This window comes from Apodemus sylvaticus, chromosome 1 (assembly GCF_947179515.1).
Source record: "Apodemus sylvaticus chromosome 1, mApoSyl1.1, whole genome shotgun sequence".
NCBI classification, from domain to species: Eukaryota; Metazoa; Chordata; class Mammalia; order Rodentia; family Muridae; genus Apodemus; species Apodemus sylvaticus.
In genome coordinates this window covers 32421145-32439689 of record NC_067472.1, presented here as the reverse complement: position 1 = coordinate 32439689, position 18545 = coordinate 32421145, and the positions used below count along the sequence as shown (strand labels likewise).

Below are 18545 nucleotides of genomic sequence, written 5' to 3'. Positions count from 1 at the left end.
GCTTTTAAAAGCAACCTACTGGCCAGCGTGTGAAGTGTGCACAGTTGCAGCAGGTGTTACGGAGTGTTCATAAAGGATGTTACAGGCTTAAAATAACTAACTTCTGGGCTGGGCAATGTTAACCAGGGAGCGTTGTGTTCTAAAATGATCCTGCAAGAACACACTGTAAAGTCTCTCTCTCTCCCCTCCCCTCTCTCTGCGCTGTATGTTTATGTATTTGCGAGGACTGGGGCCAGTGCGGGGTAGGGTTTTGGACACAGGTTTTCTCTGAAACCTGAGTTCGTTGGTTTGGCTAACTGGCCAGGAAGCTTCGAATAGCCACTTGCTCAGTTCTGTAGTTAATGTGCTGCTATACTAATGTACTATTATACTAATATACTATTATACTAATGTACTATTACACTATTACGTGGATTCTGGTGTTCCAAACTCTTAAGCTGTATAGCAGGCACCTTACAAACTAAGTTATCTTCTCAGACAAAAATACAATTAACAAAAATATGTATATATTTGTCAAATTATAAAGTTTTGCTTTTGAGAACTTCAGACATGAGTACTGCTAATGACATCATTCTATCCTTTCCTCAACCATACTCCTACCCCACTCCTTCTCAAATTCAGGACCTCTTTCCTGTAATTACTAGTTATGCATGTACACATTTATATGTATATGTGTACATATATGCAGAAAACCTATTGAGTCCATGTAGTGATTGCTAAGAGTCTTTATCTTGAACTATACTTATTATGTTGTACTAACTATATTTTACTTTAACAATCACAATGGATGGTAAGTTAGTTTTCTATTAGGCTTGAAAGCGGTGTAAGGCTTTTTTTCTTTTTTTTTTTTTTTTGGTTTTTTTTGTTTTTTGTTTTTTTGGGATTTGTTTTTTTCAAAATAGGGTTTTTCTTTATAGCCCTGGCTATCCTGGAACTCACTCTGTAGACCAGGCTGGCCTCGAACTCAGAAATCTGCCTGCCTCTGCCTCCCAAGTGCTGGGATTAAAGGCATGCGCCACCACCTCCCGGCTAAGGATTTTTTAAGAAGTAAAAGTAATTTTAGTTTGGTTGATGCCTGTGTATTAAGAGTCCTTGAGACAATTCAAAGTGGGGCCCGTCATTTCTGCCGCTGTCCTTCATCCTCTAGGCTAGCCTGCAAGCTTCCAGTCTGTCTCTACTGCCCACCGCTCTGTGGGAGTGCTGGGGTTACAGGTGCACGCTCAGATGTCTTCAGGCTTGCACAGTACTTCTTCTAACCACTGAACCATCTCCCTCATCCCCTATGTAGGTTTTTTTTTTTTTTTTTTTTTTTTTTTTTTTTAGGTTTTCAAACTCTCAAAAGTACAGAGTAAATTACAAAGGGCCAGAGAATCTCCAGAGATTCTCCAGGTTGGTACTCCTGACCACATCCTGAGTTCTGGGACTACAGGCTCTTGGTGAGCGCCAGGGATGGAGCCTTGGGCTTCACACTAGGTAAGCACTCTACCGCCTCATCTTTATCTCTAGCCTCTTTTGAAAAATAAAAAGTTTTTTTTAGCCACATTTTCTATGATCACCTTTTTGGATCACAGACCCCCTAGCTAGCTTCTCCCCCTCTGTCAGAAACCAGGCTACCCAACCCTCACTCTATGGTCTCTCAGGATAAAGAACTGACAGGTGACTGCATTCAGGCCACAGTAGAGAAGCGAGCCCAGCTCCTCCTTGCAACTCCAAGGTAAACTTAAGATTCTATTTAGTGGCTGTCTCTGCCCCTCACCACTAGATTAAAGTAATTCACAGGGTGCAGAACCCCCTGCCCCCTCCCCAAACTCAGGAACCACTTTTGTCTTGAGGACTTGAAGGCTCATTCCTTCAGGTCCTAGTCCTGCCCTACAGGGCAGCCCTATCTCTCAGTGGAGCTCCGCTTCAGACCTGAGAGTCTGCTCTCATCCCGTGCTGGAGAGTTTATGTCAACTTGACACACACTAAAGTCATGTGAGTGAGGTAACATCAATGGAGAAAAATGCCTCCAAAAGCTAAGCTCTGTGAGTTCGAGGCCAGCCTGGTCTACACAGTAAGTTCTAGGACAGCTATACAGAGAAACCGTCTCGAAACACAAAAACAAACAAAAAACCCAATTGAGCTGTAGGAAGACTGTAGGGCATTTTTCTTAATTAATGGTTGATGGGGAGGGCCCACTTCATTGTGGGTAGGGCTACCCTTGGGCTGGTGATCCTGGTTCTAGAAGAATGTAGGTTGAGCAAACCAGTAAGCAACACTCCTTTGTGACCTCTGTGTCAGCTCCTGTCTCCAGGTTCCTGCCCTGTTTGAGTTCCTGTCCTGGCTTCCCTCAGTGATGGACTGGCTTGTTTTAGCCACAGCACTCCCCACAGCCATTGATCCAGACAAGGGATCCACCCTCCCTGTCCCTCCCCATCCCCCATTGCCCTTCAGGGCTCCCTTGCCAAACATTGCTTCTGAAGGGTAATTGTATCAGCTCCTTTTTGTGAACCTGATGCTCTTAACACTTAACATACTAAATGCAACCGGCATCACTTTCTTAGGGAGAGCTTACACAATGAAAATAATATTAAGAACAGGTTGTTCTTATAAAAACCTAGGCAGATTGGACGGCTGTGAAGGGCCACGGGCCTGAGGCCTGCTGAGGCATGACTAAGAATCACAGAGAACTCAAGGGTATTTAAAAGAAATGTTTATCACTACATGATTCTTATTTATTGTTAACTTAGTAAATCTTTTATCACTAGAAACATAAGCGTAAGATTAACAGGACCGTTTCCACCAAGGACAAAAGTAGGTTAAACGGATAAACACAGCAAAAAACCAATGAGATCCTAAACAACGTTTGTGCCATTCTCAATTGTTAAAATACCCCGATTCTCCTTGCAGATAGATGAATTCTAAACGAAGAGACTTTATTGGGATTTTTGCCACTCTACCACTCCCACCCTGCTCCACAAGACCTTTGAATCTCATTTACATCTTCAGAGGGACCCATGGCTTGATGGGGGAAGGTCCCTTTCATTGGAGGGTTCTCCAAGCTTCTCACACTATCACACACTGAGAAATCTCTTTTCCATGTGGACAGCTTCTCCTCAGTGTCTCTGTAACACTATAACAGTATCAGGTGACGGGCAGGGCAATGGGTTTGGGCTGAGTCCACCAGAGAGAAATTAGAATGTACCCTAAAGGAATAGGAGGTGAAAAATTTAGCCCTACCTCTGAAGACCACTCCTCAGACTCACAATCAATTGGGGGCCCTGTGCTAAAGATAGAAGTACCATATGGTGCTAGGAGCCTGTGTGGTAACAATAGAAGAAGTCTACACCATCTAGAGATGCTCACATTGAATCAGAGAATGAACATCTCCTGAGAAATGGATGACTGTTAAGGCACTGGTATCCTGAAACTAAAGACCAGTATCATTAGCACTTAGGTTGAGGCTCTAAATTCAGTGCTCCATGTGTGCTGAAAGAACTGGTCTCAGGGATGGGAGATCCTTGTAAACAAATACTGTAGGTAGGTAGGATTGGCTTACTTGCTGATGAAGAAAATATGAACCTAGGAGATCAAATCCCTCTGGTAAGCACAGGCCTCCACTGCAGTGTGCTCATTTATGGTCAGAGAAGGGTTTCAGTGCACAGTGCACTGTTTTCTGAGAGCCAGGTGGGGACTAGAGTGATCAGAACTCATGACTAGTCAGTCTCCTCTGACTAGAAATGGCCTTTTCCAGTCAGCCAACTCTACTGGACAAATAACACCAGCTTCACTCTGAGGTGAGCTAACAAAGTTAGACAACAATTTTATAGAACCATCTTGCCTTTCTCATCAAAGGATGTTTGCTTATCGCAAACAAGTGAAAGGACACTTGATGAAGGAGTATAAATATGACCCTATAGACAGTGGGGGATGAGCACTGAGCATTGGTTTGGTTTGTTCCACCTCGCTATTCTTCCCTAACAACACACATATATTGGTTCGCCTTGCATAGCATTGTTGAGCTCAACTTGTGGTAATGCTGTCACTGAAAGAAACTTGCCCAAGAACTGCTGGTGTCTGCGGCAGATAGCTGCTTCAGCGGCCCAGCCTCAGGCTGTTTGGTGAGCCTGGCAGTTTCTTCAGGATTGAACTACAGCTGGCATCTGCCTGTTGAAAGGACTGGACTGTAGCTACTGGACCATGCCTGGTGTCCGCCTGCCTAGAGGACTGGTCTGCAGCTGCTGCGTCGTATTTGGTGTTTGCTATTTGACTGAACTGTTGCCAAAGAAGATTAAGCTCACCCCTCAAAGAACTATTGCTGAACAGGTCTACTTCCCCCATATCCTAATAACGTTTCCACTACCTCTGCTGGGCGGTGGGGCTAGAGGAGAGGTTGAACCCTTATCAAAAGTAGGTTGGAAAAATTTATGCCTACAGATTATGATATGGACATTGTGATTGTTGCTATGGTAAACAGCAGGCATACTTATTTAAGGAAGAAAAAAAGAACTAGCCAAAAAGGTATCAGCTAGGGTTAGTTTGTGAGAAGGTAAGACTGACATTTTTTTTTTAAAGATTTGTTTTATACAAAAACTCATTGTTTTATATGAGTACACTGCCACTTTTGAATCTTCAAACACCCAGAAGAGGGCATCAGAGCCCATTTCAGATGGTTGTGAGCCACCATGTGGTTGCTCGGGAACTGAACTCAGGACCTCTGGAAAAGCAGCCAGTGCTCTTAACCTCTGAGCCATCTCTCCAGCCCTAAGACTGACTTTAATAATTGATGAAATTACTGCATTTCAAGCTACAAATGTGAGCTTGGGAGCACTTGTAAACATCTGCCTTGCCTGACTGTTAAAATGCCCCTACTTGACTTGAAGTTATTTCAGATCTCCAAAGGAATTTGAAGAAGTCCTCTACACTTTCATCTTACAGCTTGATTTTAAAAGCTCAGCCATTTGAGACATCAAAATCCTGTAATCTCAAATTAAGGCAAAAACATCTTAAATGTGTCTAAGAGCTTGGGTTAAAAAAAATCAAAACCAAAACACAAAATTTTAAACAAAACCTAAAACTATGAAGGGGAAAAAAAAACAGCAAAGAAAATTGAAAAAAAAAAACCATCTAGGTGAAAACATGTATGAGGACCGCAAAGGACACAGTCTGAGAACAATTCTGAAACTGGACTGGGTTAGCCTACTTTTAAGAGACAGAGTTTTAGCAGGGCGGTGGTGGAGCATGCCTGTAATCCCAGCACTCTGGGAGGCAGAGGCAGGCGGATTTCTGAGTTTGAGGCCAGCCTGGTCTACAGAGTGAGTTCCAGGACAGCCAGGGCTACACAGAGAAACCCTGTCTCAAAAAAAAAAAAAAAAAAAAAAAGAGAGAGAGAGAGAGAGAGAGAGAGAGAGAGAGAGAGAGAGAGAGAGAGAGAGAGAGAGAGAGAGAGAGAGAGTTTTACTTATCTTGCTTATCTCAAGCTGGTCTCCAACTATATATCTAGAATGGTATTGAACTTCTGATCTTCCTGATTCTGTCTCCTCAGGGGACTAAATTCATGTCCTCATGAATACATGCTAGTCAAGCATTTTAATGTCTCAAAACAAAGTAAGCTAAGCTACCTAGAGTTCTACTCAACAAGTGTGTCAACACCTGCTGCCAATGGCTGGGATGACAGTGACTGAAGAGGTTCCTTTTCAGAACAGCAGGCATTTACATACAGTTGTGAAGCAGGGATGTCCTCAGGCTATAAGTGACTGCAATATCATGAAGGCAAGCTGCAGAGTGACAATGACAGGGAGACATGAAGCAACTAGAACTTATAATCAAGCTTTAAAGTCAGAAAAGGGAGATGATACCTCCCTTTTCCCTGAGTTATGTATGTATCAAATATGAAACAATTGAGAAATGTGAACATTTTAGAAATACTTGTTATCCTTTCCACTTTAATAACATCATTTTGATTTAATATGAATGAAAAACATTTAGGCCTTTTTCTCTTCTATTTATGCATGTGGAATGTACGTGTTGCTTGTGTGCATGCCTGTGGAGACCAGAGGCATTAGATCCCCTGGAGCTGGAGTTGTGAGCAGCTGTGAGCCGTTGGGTATGGGTGCTAGGAACTGAACTCAGGTTTTCTGGAATAGCACCAAGTGCTCTCAACCACTAAGCCATCTCTCTAGTTTTTTCGTTAAACAATGAAAAAAATATCTTAAGATAGTGATTTGTGTGTATGTTGTGGAGGTCAGTGAGTGACTTTCACACCCCTGTTCTTTCTTTCCTTCCTGTGGGCAATGGGGATTGAACTCAGGTCTTCCGGTTTGGTGGCAAGCACCCTGATGCACTGAGCTATCTCATAAGCCTAGGTCAATTTCTTCTAATACTTTAAGGTTCAGACTAGAATGCTGTAATGAGGCTTAATATTGTAAGCTGAATGTGTATATATAAGCGTCTCAATAAAGTAATACAATACTAAAGCTCCAGTAAGCACAAAGCTGCCTTTTATTTATAATGAGGCACATTCTGAAGCACTACAAAGTCAAGCCCTGAGTCAAACCAACTGAGCCACCAAATTTGTTTCATAATAGAATTTAAGCAGTTGCTCTCTAATCTGAGTAAAAGACGAAAGAGCACTACTATTTTCTCTTGCTTTTAATTTCAAATGACAAAGAAATTCATGTTTTTAAACATAATTTTGGAAGATCAGTAACTGAACCAAGCCCTCAATGTAAACAGAAATGTATGTGGAGAAGGAAGATGAAGAGTAATGCCACCACTCTGCATTACTTTTGTAACCTTTTATCAAACCAGATTATTAAAAACTAAGTTTTGCCAGACATGGCCGGACATGTCTATAACCCTGGCGCACTAGGGAAGCTGAGGCAAGGCCAGCCTGGGCTACAGAGAGTTCTAGGCCTGCCTAGTGGCACAGAGAAACCTCTAAAAAAAGTTTTAAGAAACATGTTTTGGATGTATAGACATAAACCAAATATACTTCTCTGAAAAACATAACACCTATTTCTTTTTGTCATTATAGAATTTGGTAGTGATTTTTCTTTTCTTTTCCTTTTTTTTTTTAAATGTCTGAAACCATGAAATTTTGAATGGAAACCTCAAAATTGAAGTAAAGTAGAACTATGGAGACAGAACGTGAAGCCTCAGATTCATGCCCTGGCTCCACTGCCCATGAGCCACCTCAGACTGGCTATGCCATCAGCTCCCAGGATTGGCATAGAAATCAAATGAGATACAGGAGAGGAAGCTCCTCACGTGTAAAGCCTGTGTGAGTGCCATCACTTCCCAAGTTTAGCACAAAGCTTTAAAAGACTGCTTTCATTTATACCATGTATTTTTTCAGTGGGCAAGAACACATTTTAAAAATGGTATTCAAACAAAGAAATACAGCAACTCAGTTTATTATATGCAGATTCTTCTGCATTGTTGCTAACAGTTCACTGGTCCAAAATTACTAAAATACTTAAAAAACTATACATTATGTAAACAAAACATAAATAAGACAGTATTGTTCTTTGTACATATATTTAGTACAGATTATTAGGGATTTAGGGAATATGTACAATTTTACACCATAAACTGCATTTTCTTAATGCATAAATATATATATATATATATATTCTTTTTACATAAACAAAAATGCCACTAATGACACAGAATACTACTATACTGTAGATACACCACAACAATCCAAATTCAAGAAGAAACGTATCAATATAAGTGTGAAAAGGCTAGCTAGCTTAAACTAGTTAAGCTTGACTTTGTTCAATTTATGTTATATAGACAAGTAAATCTTGATGACATATTTTGAACAAAAACCTTGGAAAGCATCCTCACACCAATGAATGAAATGCTAGACGTTTTCCTCTCCAATAAAACAAAGTCTTGGGCAAGCTAATGAAGGTACATTAAGACACACCCCCAACCACACACACACATACACACACACACACACACACCAGTATGTTTTCACGCAAGTATGAACAATATGTTTTCAACAGTATAATAAAGTTAAATTTTTTATGGGAGTTAAAACAATGCCCTGTTATTTAAAAACTGGCTCAGTTAGTCTAAATTCAAGATGCAGCTGTGTCAGGCTTCTCTAAACCAGAAGACGGAAAAGCAGGGAAGACAGAGGCAGGATTCTGACTAGCAGATACAACTGAAGGAAGAGATGAAGACAATGAAGATACCTTAGCTGCTGGAGTATTTATGGTATTTAAAATGGCTCCTTCTGGGCTAACCAATAACTTTTTGACAGAAGTATCCAAATGAAATACCGATGTGCTACTTGGCAGTGGAGGATTACTGGAGGCAATGGCAGAAACCAAAGAAGTTTTAGCTAAAAGAGTAGTTGGAGAGGACTTAATTACTGAAGTTAATGCTGCCGGTGGTGCAGGTGGAACATATACTTTAGCAGGCGTGTTTATGATGTGTGGTGTTGTATGTACTACAGAGTGAGAACTTGGACTTCCAAGAGAGTTTACAATCTTTGTAGAGTTTCTTACAGAATGTTTTAAAGGCTGTCCACTTAAAGAATTATTTGATGTCTGTATGATCTTCTGGACAGGATTATCTACTGGTGTGGCCAGTATGCTTTGGCCGCTGTTAAGAACTAAGGGAGGTCCATATTTTGGATTAGTAGAGATAAGGAGGACGTGGCTACCAGCTCCAAGACCTTGCGGCGGAACAATAAACCGGGCTCCATTCATCATGATTTGAGTTCCTGGTGCCAAAGGTGTACTCGTGTTGATAACTATTTTTTGCTGAATACAAGGTTCATTGAATGGAGTACCTGGCAGACTAGTTATATTTGATGGTGGTGAACAGGTGTGAATGGCAGAGCCACCTGCAATAGAATTGTTACTGAGAGTTGTTTTTACTAATGAAGGGGACATATGCTGGTTTGGCATAGAAGTAACATTGGAAATACTAATTATTTTACCTGGACTTGGTGAGGGGGATAATTCAGCTGGAGGCTTATTTGTGTTTGCATTTGTTGGCACTATAGTTGTAGTCCCTGGTGACTGAAACTGGACAGAAGTTCGAGACTGTCTTTTAGAGAGAGATCCAGGGCGTGTGATTCCTGGTACTGTTGCTGACTGTGGAACTGCATTGATTATTTTTGGAGATGTAGTCACAGATGTAGGCAAGGCAACAGTCAGAGGAATCTGCAAAGCTGGTGTCAAACATTTGGGAGACACTGTTGGTTGTGTAGTTGATATGAGAACAGATGATGCGAGGTGTCCTGTTTTTACAGTTGATATTGCCACAGTGTTTCCAAGATTTGATGTACAAAGTCTATTTGACAAAACAGGCATAATTCTGGAAGAGGTATCATTTCCACTGACTAAAACAGGAGGTCTTGTCCCAACTGAAGCAGGGGATGAGGTCACTGATAGGGAACTCAAAGGAACATTTGCTCCTATTCCTGAAAATGTATTTGCAGTTCTTGCTGACTCACTAGCAGGAGGAAGATTGTGACTCACAATATTTGAGCTTGCTGAAACCGAGTTACTGCTTGGTGAGATGGGGGAGATGCAGGCCATACTACCTTTGTCTTCACCTTTTGGCATTACACTTTGCAATATATTAATTGATGACAGAGCTGGCAGATTTCCTGGAGGATTTATAATTGCTTGACCTATGTTTAGCCCAATTTTCACATCTTTAATCTGAGACACAGTTGGTGAAGAATTTATTTTCACTGGTGCTCCTACTGTCGAGGGAATTAGTACTATTTGGGGTTGCTCTGGATTCTTAACATATGCCTTATTCAAGGGAGAAGGAAGTGTCTGTTTTAATGATTCTGCAACAACAGTTGAGGATGAAGTGCCACCAGGAACTGGAGCATTAATAAAAACTACTTTCTGGGTAGAAAGCCCTGCAGATGTTGGCACTGATGCCATGTTAACTGAAGGTACACTGCCAGAAGGAGGAACAGATGGAGCTGACACCAGCATAAGTTTCTGACCGGGAGGCTCACTGAGCACATCTCCATTTATTGCTGTTGTTGCTTCTGATCTTGTAACTGGGTAACTTGTGATATAATCTACTTGATGCGGTTTAGTTGATGTATGAATAACATTTGTATTCGTTTGCCCAAAATTTCCTGTTGCTATGCTAATTACACTAACTGAACTATTTGTTGTTGATGGTAGCAGTGAGCTGGAAGAAATGGAGGGTTTCAGGGGTGAAGAGGGCATGTAGGACGTTTTTTCTATCACAGGGCCCACATAACCACTGCTGAAGGTTTGGCCTAATGTAGATTTGAGATTTTTTCCCATGGGTGGATGAAAACCACATGAAATAGACACAGGCGTTGGTGCTTGGCTAAAAGATGGTAGACTGGATGTAGTAGTCACTCCGGCTACTTGTGAGGAAACAGGACATGATGTTGATTTTGGCACAAGAAATGCCTGAAATTGAGGTGCAAAGGTGAACACAGAACTTGAAGATAAACTGTTGGGTGAATTTTGTTCCGGATTAGTTTGTACTTTTACAACTCCAGTGTTCCCACCTCGAGTCCTAACAAGAATCGACTGTGAATCTCTTATACACACAGTTTTTAGTTCTTGCTTTGCCTCAGCAGAATCAACAGTTTGCTGTGAAAAACAGGGGAGGGAACTGCCAGGATCTGCAGATTCATTTAGTGTTGTTGCTGGCAAGAGAGGCTGAACTGTTGATGAGATGGTAGGTGAAGTGTTAGGCTGGGGAAATGCGGTGAATGAAACTGGACTCTTGACTTTTCCTGCTTCACTTTGGCTAGGCTTCACTGGTGATGTCACTACAGTACTCACAGAGGTTACAGGTGACAAAGCATTCACAGCTGATGAAGGTGTAATTGTCTTACTGAGAACTGTATTAGGCAGTTGGGTAGAAACAGCGGTGACAGGGGCAGATACTAAGGAACAGCTCACACTTGCCGTCTGTGGGCAAGGTGGGCAAGTCTCTGTGCCTCTCTGTGGAGGTGGTGCTATCTCTTTTCCAACTGCTTTCCCCTCTTTGTGCTGAATCACAAAATTCTTAGGCAGAATAAGAACTTGCTGCATGATCTTTTCTCCTGTTTTAGAATCCACCGCAGGCTGCATCTGGATCTTGACAGAACTACTGTGAAGGTCTACTGGCAACCACTGACCACAGGGCATTCTGTAGACCATCTGGAAAGGTCCTTTTGCACTGGGGAGGCAGGTCAATGCTGGCTTTATAGGGCTTGTTTCTGCAGGAGATAGAGCTGGCTTTTCCACAGCAGGAACACTCCTACCTGTGGAAGGGGGCAGTTGATTTGTTAAGGTCACTTTGTTCCCAATATTCTTTGCAAGCAAAGCCTGAATAGGTTTGGTCCCTTTCTGGAGAGTAGACACTGGTATTGAATCCTTTGAGGCAAATGACTCTGGAAATGGCAGTTCTGAAGGGTTTGATTCATTCAAACAGTCAGTCTGCATGTCGACATCTAAGTTCTCAACTGATGTCTCATTTGTGCTTAGCTTGGCTTTCTTCCTTGGGGAAAGCTCTTTTGTGCTATCGTCTAGATAACTACTTTGTTTGGACTGTCGTTTAAGTGTTTTAGGCAGTGTCTTCACTGTATCTTTAGAAGGCAATTCTTTTTTCAACAACTTGCTTCTGGCCATAGGAAAGCCTATTTCTGATAATTTCATATCATCTGAAAATTATAAAAACAAGCATTTTGTTTATAGAAAATAGAGATAGAGTAACACCAATTAAAAAAAATAAAGTACCCTTTGAGAGGTAATTTAAGAAGTCTATTGTACAAACATTTCAAAGCTTCTGCACGACTGAAGAAGGTTGACAAGCTAACTTCTGTATCCCAAATATACTTAAGAGCAACCTATTACTAGTTTTGGTCTAATCCTGCTGTCTATGTGTAAGTGTTAAGGAAAAACTCATGGTTAAAAAGAAGTTTAATCTGGCTAGTTTTCTTTTTTTTTCTTCTTTTCTTTTCTCCTTTCTTTCTCTTCTCTTCTCCCCCCCCCCCCCCTCTCTCTTCGAGACAGGGTTTCTCTATGTAGCCCTGGCTGTCCTGAAACTTACTCTGTAGACCAGGCTGGCCTCAAACTCAGAAATCCACCTGCCTCTGCCTCCCAAGCGCTGGGATTAAAGGTGTGCGCCACCACCGCCAGCTAGTTTTCTTTTTTCTAGATAGGGAAAACATTATACCATAGAAGAATGGTTGCTATTCTATATTGTCTTTAAGGACTCTAAATGAAAACAAATGTTCAACCGTCTTGTTTTTTATCCTTAAGTAATTTATGGCCATATCTGGTCAGAGGAAGTCTACGTTTACAATTCACAAAGACACAAAATATGTTAACACATCATCACAAGTTTTCACATCAACTTCTTATATAACTAAAGAATGCTATTGGTGATTTAAGATGAGTCACATGCAATTTAATCGATTGGTCGAGCTTCTCATACTTATTAGAACGATATGTTTACTTTGGTCTCAGTTGGCCACACCTTATTTTAAAAAATCTTCACAATCTTAATGATTTGTCAAATTCATTTACAGTAAACTCTGCTAACAGAACTTTATGAGTAGTAACAATAAAAAGACAATCAATGAATTCCAAAGGGGTAACAGATTAGCAGAGCATGATCAGTAACAAGCAATGACCTACATGTAACTTAGGGTTAGACACTGGGTCCAGAAACTCTTTTTTTTTTTTTTTTTTTTTTTTTTGGATTTTTTTGGATTTGGTTTTTTCTCTCTGAGACAGGGTTTCTCTATATAGCCCTGGCTGTCCTGGAACTCAGAAATCCGCCTGCCTCTGCCTCCCAGAGTGCTGGGATTATAGGCATGCGCCACCACCGCCTGGCCAGAAACTCTTAGAATTTCCAAGAAATTTTAACTCTTAAAATTTCCAAGAAACTCTTAAAACTTCCAAGAAATTGGATATGGATATAATTTCTTTAAAATATCAGATTTCCTCAATCACATTCACTGACCAGATTACCTTTTGCCTTCATAACAAACAGCAAGTTCTCTTTACACTAGTATTTAGAAAGCTCAAATGCCTACCTGGATCCTCGTGTTCCTTCTCCAGGGTATCTAGAGGCTCTCCTGCATCTACAGACTTACTGACTTCAGCCTTAGGAGCCTCTCTCTCAGTGTTCCCTTCACATTCGTCAGTAGTCCACAGTTCTCTAGTGAACTGACCATGATCAGGTTGTCTTCGGAAATCATCATAGTCTTTCTTCAGGCGGCTCCTGAAATATACCAATGTAATATGGAACTTCTGGAAGTTAAATTAATTTAGCATTTTAAATAAATATTGAAATACTTCCAATTGTCATTAAATATTTTTTGTGTGTTTTAAGCATATCTAATGTCTATTAGTTCAGTCTTACCAATTATCCAAGAAGAAATAAGCTTAAGAAACTTAAAGGTTACATCTTTAAATTTCTGAATTAAGTTTAAACACACCATCTTTTGAGGGCTGTGGTTAGAACTATTAAAAAAAAAAGGCAACAGATAACTGAAGTTTTCTACTTGAGTTGAGATGGGCCTGAGTCCCTGCCTGGGGACCAAGTCGCCTGGCCAACAAGCCCCAGGGATGGATCTGCATTTCATATACATGCTTGATTTGACATGAGTTAGCAAAAAAGAAGTGTAAAACAAATTTCCCTTTTTATCTCTAAGATTAGAATAAAGAAGCATCTATTCTAATGCCACCCTCACTCTCAGCTACTGACTACCTGTATTCCATGGAAGATAATAATTGGAAAAATATTTTATATGCTCACACCTTATCTTCAAATACTTTCAATTTGTATTCATATTTTCCATCTCTATACCTATGTTAACACCCTCAATTATATTTATCTTCTCTTGTCTAGTTACCACTCTACTGTTACTCCTCCATTTAATCCAGAAAAATTATTAAAAAACAAACTTTTTTAATTAAAAAAACCTTCCAAATGCCTTCTCCCTACCCCAGTCTGCATTTCTTGGTGCCACCTCGCTTCTCTACCCCATCTCATAGCAGAGGTCACAGACGAGCACTACTCTTCAGTTCCTCTCCTAATTCTCTTCTATAGCTTCTTCTTCCTCAACTTACCTAGTTTCTAAGACCCCTTTCTTCTTTGGTTATCATTTTACCTTACTAAGCATTTTCCTTTTCTCAAAATGTCCTATTCATCCACCTCACTTAAAATGTTGGAAAGTCCACTGTCCAATTTCTACCAATCTCATGGCTTTAAATATAATCAATGTTGGTAACTCCCAAACTCATACCTCAAAACTAGTAATGCTCCTGAATTACATATATAACCCCCATTATGCCTACTCACCACCACCAAGTAGGTGTCTAGAAGGTATATCAAACTCCACATGTTTAAATCTGAACTATTCAATCCCTCTCGCTTCTCAAACCTGACTCTCCTTCAGTCACTCCCATCTTAGTTAACAGCAAATCTATGACTACAGCTGTCTAGATCAAAAATTTTAGGCATGAGAATTTTATTAATGAATTTCTACCATATTTATTAGCTACTTCATTCACTGTTGGGACACAATACTTGATAGAAACAACTTAAGGAAGGAAGGAGGAGGTATATTTGTTTCAGTCTGAGAGTACATCTGGCAAAGAATTATGGCAACAGGAGCTTGAAGTTGCTGGTTCTTGCACTGGCCATCAGGAAACAGATGAGTGCCGTAGCTCAGCTCCCTTTTTCTTGTTTGTTCAGTCCAGGGTCCTCTCCTCATTTAGGGTGAGCCTTTCTACCTCAATTAACCTAATGTGGAAAATTCCTTACAGACATGCCCTTGAGGGTTGTTTCCATGGCATTTCTAAGTTTCACCAAGTTGACAATAGCATTAACCTATCACAGACCTCATAATATAATAGTCAAAATTTTCCAATCTCACATTGAAGCTATATTTCAATCCCAATCACTTCCTGTCATGTATGATACAAGCTTCTCTCTCTCTCTCTCTCTCTCTCTCTCTCTCTCTCTCTCTCTCTCTCTCTCTCTCTCTAAGGTAACTAGTATACTCCAACTAATTCAAATGATTTCATCTTTACAGCTATTTAAACATGGCAGATAGAGCAAATGTTTTAAAACTTAAGGTTAGGTAGTTGCGGAGATGGTTCATATGAATAAAGGTGCCTGCTACCAAGATTCACATGGTAGGTAGGAAAGAATCAACTCCTTGCACATTGTTCTCTGATCTCCACATGTACACCACAGCAAACATGAGTGTATTTTAGGCCAGACCCCATATCCCACCTACACACACACACACACACACACACATCAACCAACCAATCAATGTAAAAACAAAAATCAAACCATTAGACATGTGCAAAGATCTGGATTCAAGTTTCAGCATTGCTAGCAAGCAAGCAAACCTAACAGAGAAGATAACATCCTCTCTCTGTTAAAAACCTTTGAAAAGCCTTTCATCTTGGTCCACATAAACTCTTAAATTCCTGACCTGGCTACTTGTACCTTTGTGTCTCACCACAATCTTTATCAATCCCTTTTCTTTGGCTGTAAATGACTTTGTGCTTCCTGTATATACCAAATACGTTTCTATATTTAGAGACTGTGCCCCTTGTATTCAGTTTTTTCTAATGAATATTAGAGTATGCTTTATGTGTGTACATATTAGAGTATGCTTTATGAGTAGCTTTCATTCTCAAACAAGAACTTCATATTCCCTTCCTCATGCTCTCTCCCACTAGCATTTATTACATTTGATTCTGTATATTTCTTCCATTAGAAAGTAAATCACAGAGATGCTTTTGTATTTACTGAATTACAAATGAATGGAAAGAAATATAATGATTTTATTACATTTTCCAAAAATCATAAATGGGGACTTAATAAGTTATATACATCATAAAACTTGTTACCTGTTTCTCTGAAAAGCCTTCATTAACTTTGGTTCCCATGGTAGCAATTCATTTAAAAGGCGTATCAGTGTACTATGTAATTCTTTTACAGCTTGCCTCCGATGGTACCATTTGCCCTAAAAACACAATTTTAAGAAGTAAATTCCTTAGACTTAATCTAAAGCCAATGTCAATTAAGTTTTATCCTCTAATAAAAAATACAAAATGTCAATAATTCATCAAAAATATTACTTCCACAAAAACTTACAAAAAGAGGAAATACTTTGTAAGAAATATGGTTATGTTCTGTGACTTTCAATTCTATACTTGAAAACCCAAACACATATTATCTAAGTAGAAAAAAAAACAAATTTAAAAATGGTCTAATAATGTTAGTTGTAAATACCTTAATAAATGTATGTAATGTCTTGGGTTTAATCCCCAGTGCCAACACAGGCAGAAAAAAACCCTACCAACCAAATGAACAAAACAATGTAAAGGCAAACATATTTAAATACATTCATTAAATAAATCTGGTTCATGTTATAAAGTTTTAACTTGAGAGAGAGAGAGAGAGAGAGAGAGAGAGAGAGAGAGAGAGAGAGAGAGAGAGAGAGAGAGAGACTGACTGACTTCCTAACAAACTTTCTTAGGAATTACAATTATTTTAGTAGTTTCTAGCATAGAAAAGTAACTAAAACAGTTAACTGTTGCTATTTTATATAAATTGAGATGTCTGTGCATGTGCAAGAAGATGCAGAAACTAGAGGATAACACTAGGGTGCAAGTCCTCTTGCTTCTACAGCATGCATTTGTACCCACTGAGTACCTTCCTAAGCCCAGTCAACTAGCTTTTAAAGTCTACAACACTATACTAAAATTAATTATTACTGATGTCTCTCTTATTTGCTAGTATTACATGAATTTTCTGTCCTCTCTCCCCCCCCCTTCTATGTATGTACACTGTATCTTTGTACATCCACATCTGCTTGATTCTGATGTCCAAGCACTTAGAACTATACCACTGCAACAAAGACTGGATGTGGTAGTGCAGGGCTTTATAATTCCTGCACTGGAGAAGAAGAAGCAGCTGGATCTCTATGAGTCTGAGGCCGGCCAGGGCTACTGAGTGACACAGTGAGACCCTGGCTCAAGAACAGAACAAAACAAAACAAGGAAATAAACAGCATCAAATAAACTCAAATGATGTAGTTTATAAAAACCTTAAAGATATACCTCATCAACATATAGAATCATCTGATCATTACAGAAACAATACATTTAATCTCAGTACTTAACTACTACATTTATCTTATATTCATATATATAATTTCTAATGAAAGACATATACAACTATATATTATAGATCACATTTAACACATCTAAAACCAGACTTTGTTCTATAAACAACTGTTGAGTTAATCTGCCCATATATAGAAGAGTGTACTGGCTAGTTTTGTGTGTCAACTTGACACAGGCTGGAGTTATCACAGAGAAAGGGGCTTTAGTTGGGGATCTCTCCATGAGATCCAGCTGTGGGGCATTTTCTCAATTAGTGATCAAGGGGGGAGGGCCCCTTGTGGGTGGTACCACCTTTGGGCTGGTGCTCTTGGGTTCTATAAGAGAGCAGGCTGAGCAAGCCAGGGGAAGCAAGCCAGTAAGAAACATCCCTCCATGGCCTTTGCATCAGCTCCTGCTTCCTGACCTGCTTGAGTTCCAGTCCTGACTTCCTTTAGTGATGACCTGCAATATGGAAGTGTAAGCTCAATAAACCCTTTCCTCCCCAACTTGCTTCTTGGTCATGATGTTTGTGCAGGAATAGAAACCCTGACTAATATAAAGAGTAAGGCTACTATCTATAGCAAAGGTATATTCTAAAGTTATACATGGAGTTGCCAGTTTTTTATATATACACACACATGCACATATACAAAACTATTTACAATTATAATTTATAACTTTATAACATAGTCATTAATTGTACAACTTGACCAGAAAGTTTCAATACTTTAAAGCAACAGAAAATGTGTTTACAAAAAGTTATATTTCTTCCAAGATTTTTGAATCTTTAAAAAATTTTTTTCTTTTTTCATTGGTTATTTTATTTACATTTTAAATGTTGTCCCCCTTCCTGGTTTCCCCTCTGCAAATCCCCCATTCCATCCCATTCCATCCCATCCCCCTCCTCTATGAAGGTGCTCCCCTACCTACCCTCTCCCACATCACCACTCTAGCCTTCCCCTACACTGGAGTATTGAGCTTCCACAGGACTAAGGATCTTCCCTCCCACTGATGCCAGATAAGGCCATCCTCTGCTACATAAGCAGATGGAGCCATGGGTCCCTCCATGTGTACTCTTTGGTTGGTGGTTTAGTCCCTGGGAGCTCTGGTTAGTTGATATTATTCTTCTTCATACGGGGTACAATCCCCTTCAGCTTCTTAAGTCCTTCCCCTAACTTTTCCATGGGGTCTCTGGGTTCAGTTCAATGCTTGGCTGTGAGCATCCACATCTGGAGTACTACTCAGCTATTAAAAACAATGACTTCATGAAATCTGCAGGCAAATGGGAGGAATTAAAAAATATCCCAAGTGAGGTAACCCAGTCACAAAAGAACACACACGGTATGACTCACTGATAAATAGATATTAGCTCAAAAGCTTGGAATACCCATGATACATCCCATAGACATG

The 18545-nt window shown here is 39.9% G+C and overlaps 1 protein-coding gene across 4 annotated transcripts in view; it reads right to left on the bottom strand.

Annotated features, from left to right (window-relative positions):
- Positions 1 to 7378: 7378 nt before the first annotated feature.
- The window catches only part of Kiaa2026 (KIAA2026 ortholog), an 88199-nt gene continuing 77032 nt past the window's right edge, over positions 7379 to 18545 (bottom strand). For 3 of the 4 annotated variants that reach the window (XM_052187438.1, XM_052187446.1, XM_052187455.1), the window contains 3 exons: positions 15876 to 15991; positions 13037 to 13224; positions 7379 to 11656 (listed from right to left, as the gene is read on the bottom strand). In XM_052187438.1, coding sequence (XP_052043398.1) covers positions 8070 to 11656; positions 13037 to 13224; positions 15876 to 15991 — 3891 coding nt within the window. In that variant the 3' untranslated portion in view covers positions 7379 to 8069. The remainder of the gene's footprint in view (positions 11657 to 13036; positions 13225 to 15875; positions 15992 to 18545) is intronic. The other variant, XM_052187464.1, reaches the window with a different exon arrangement.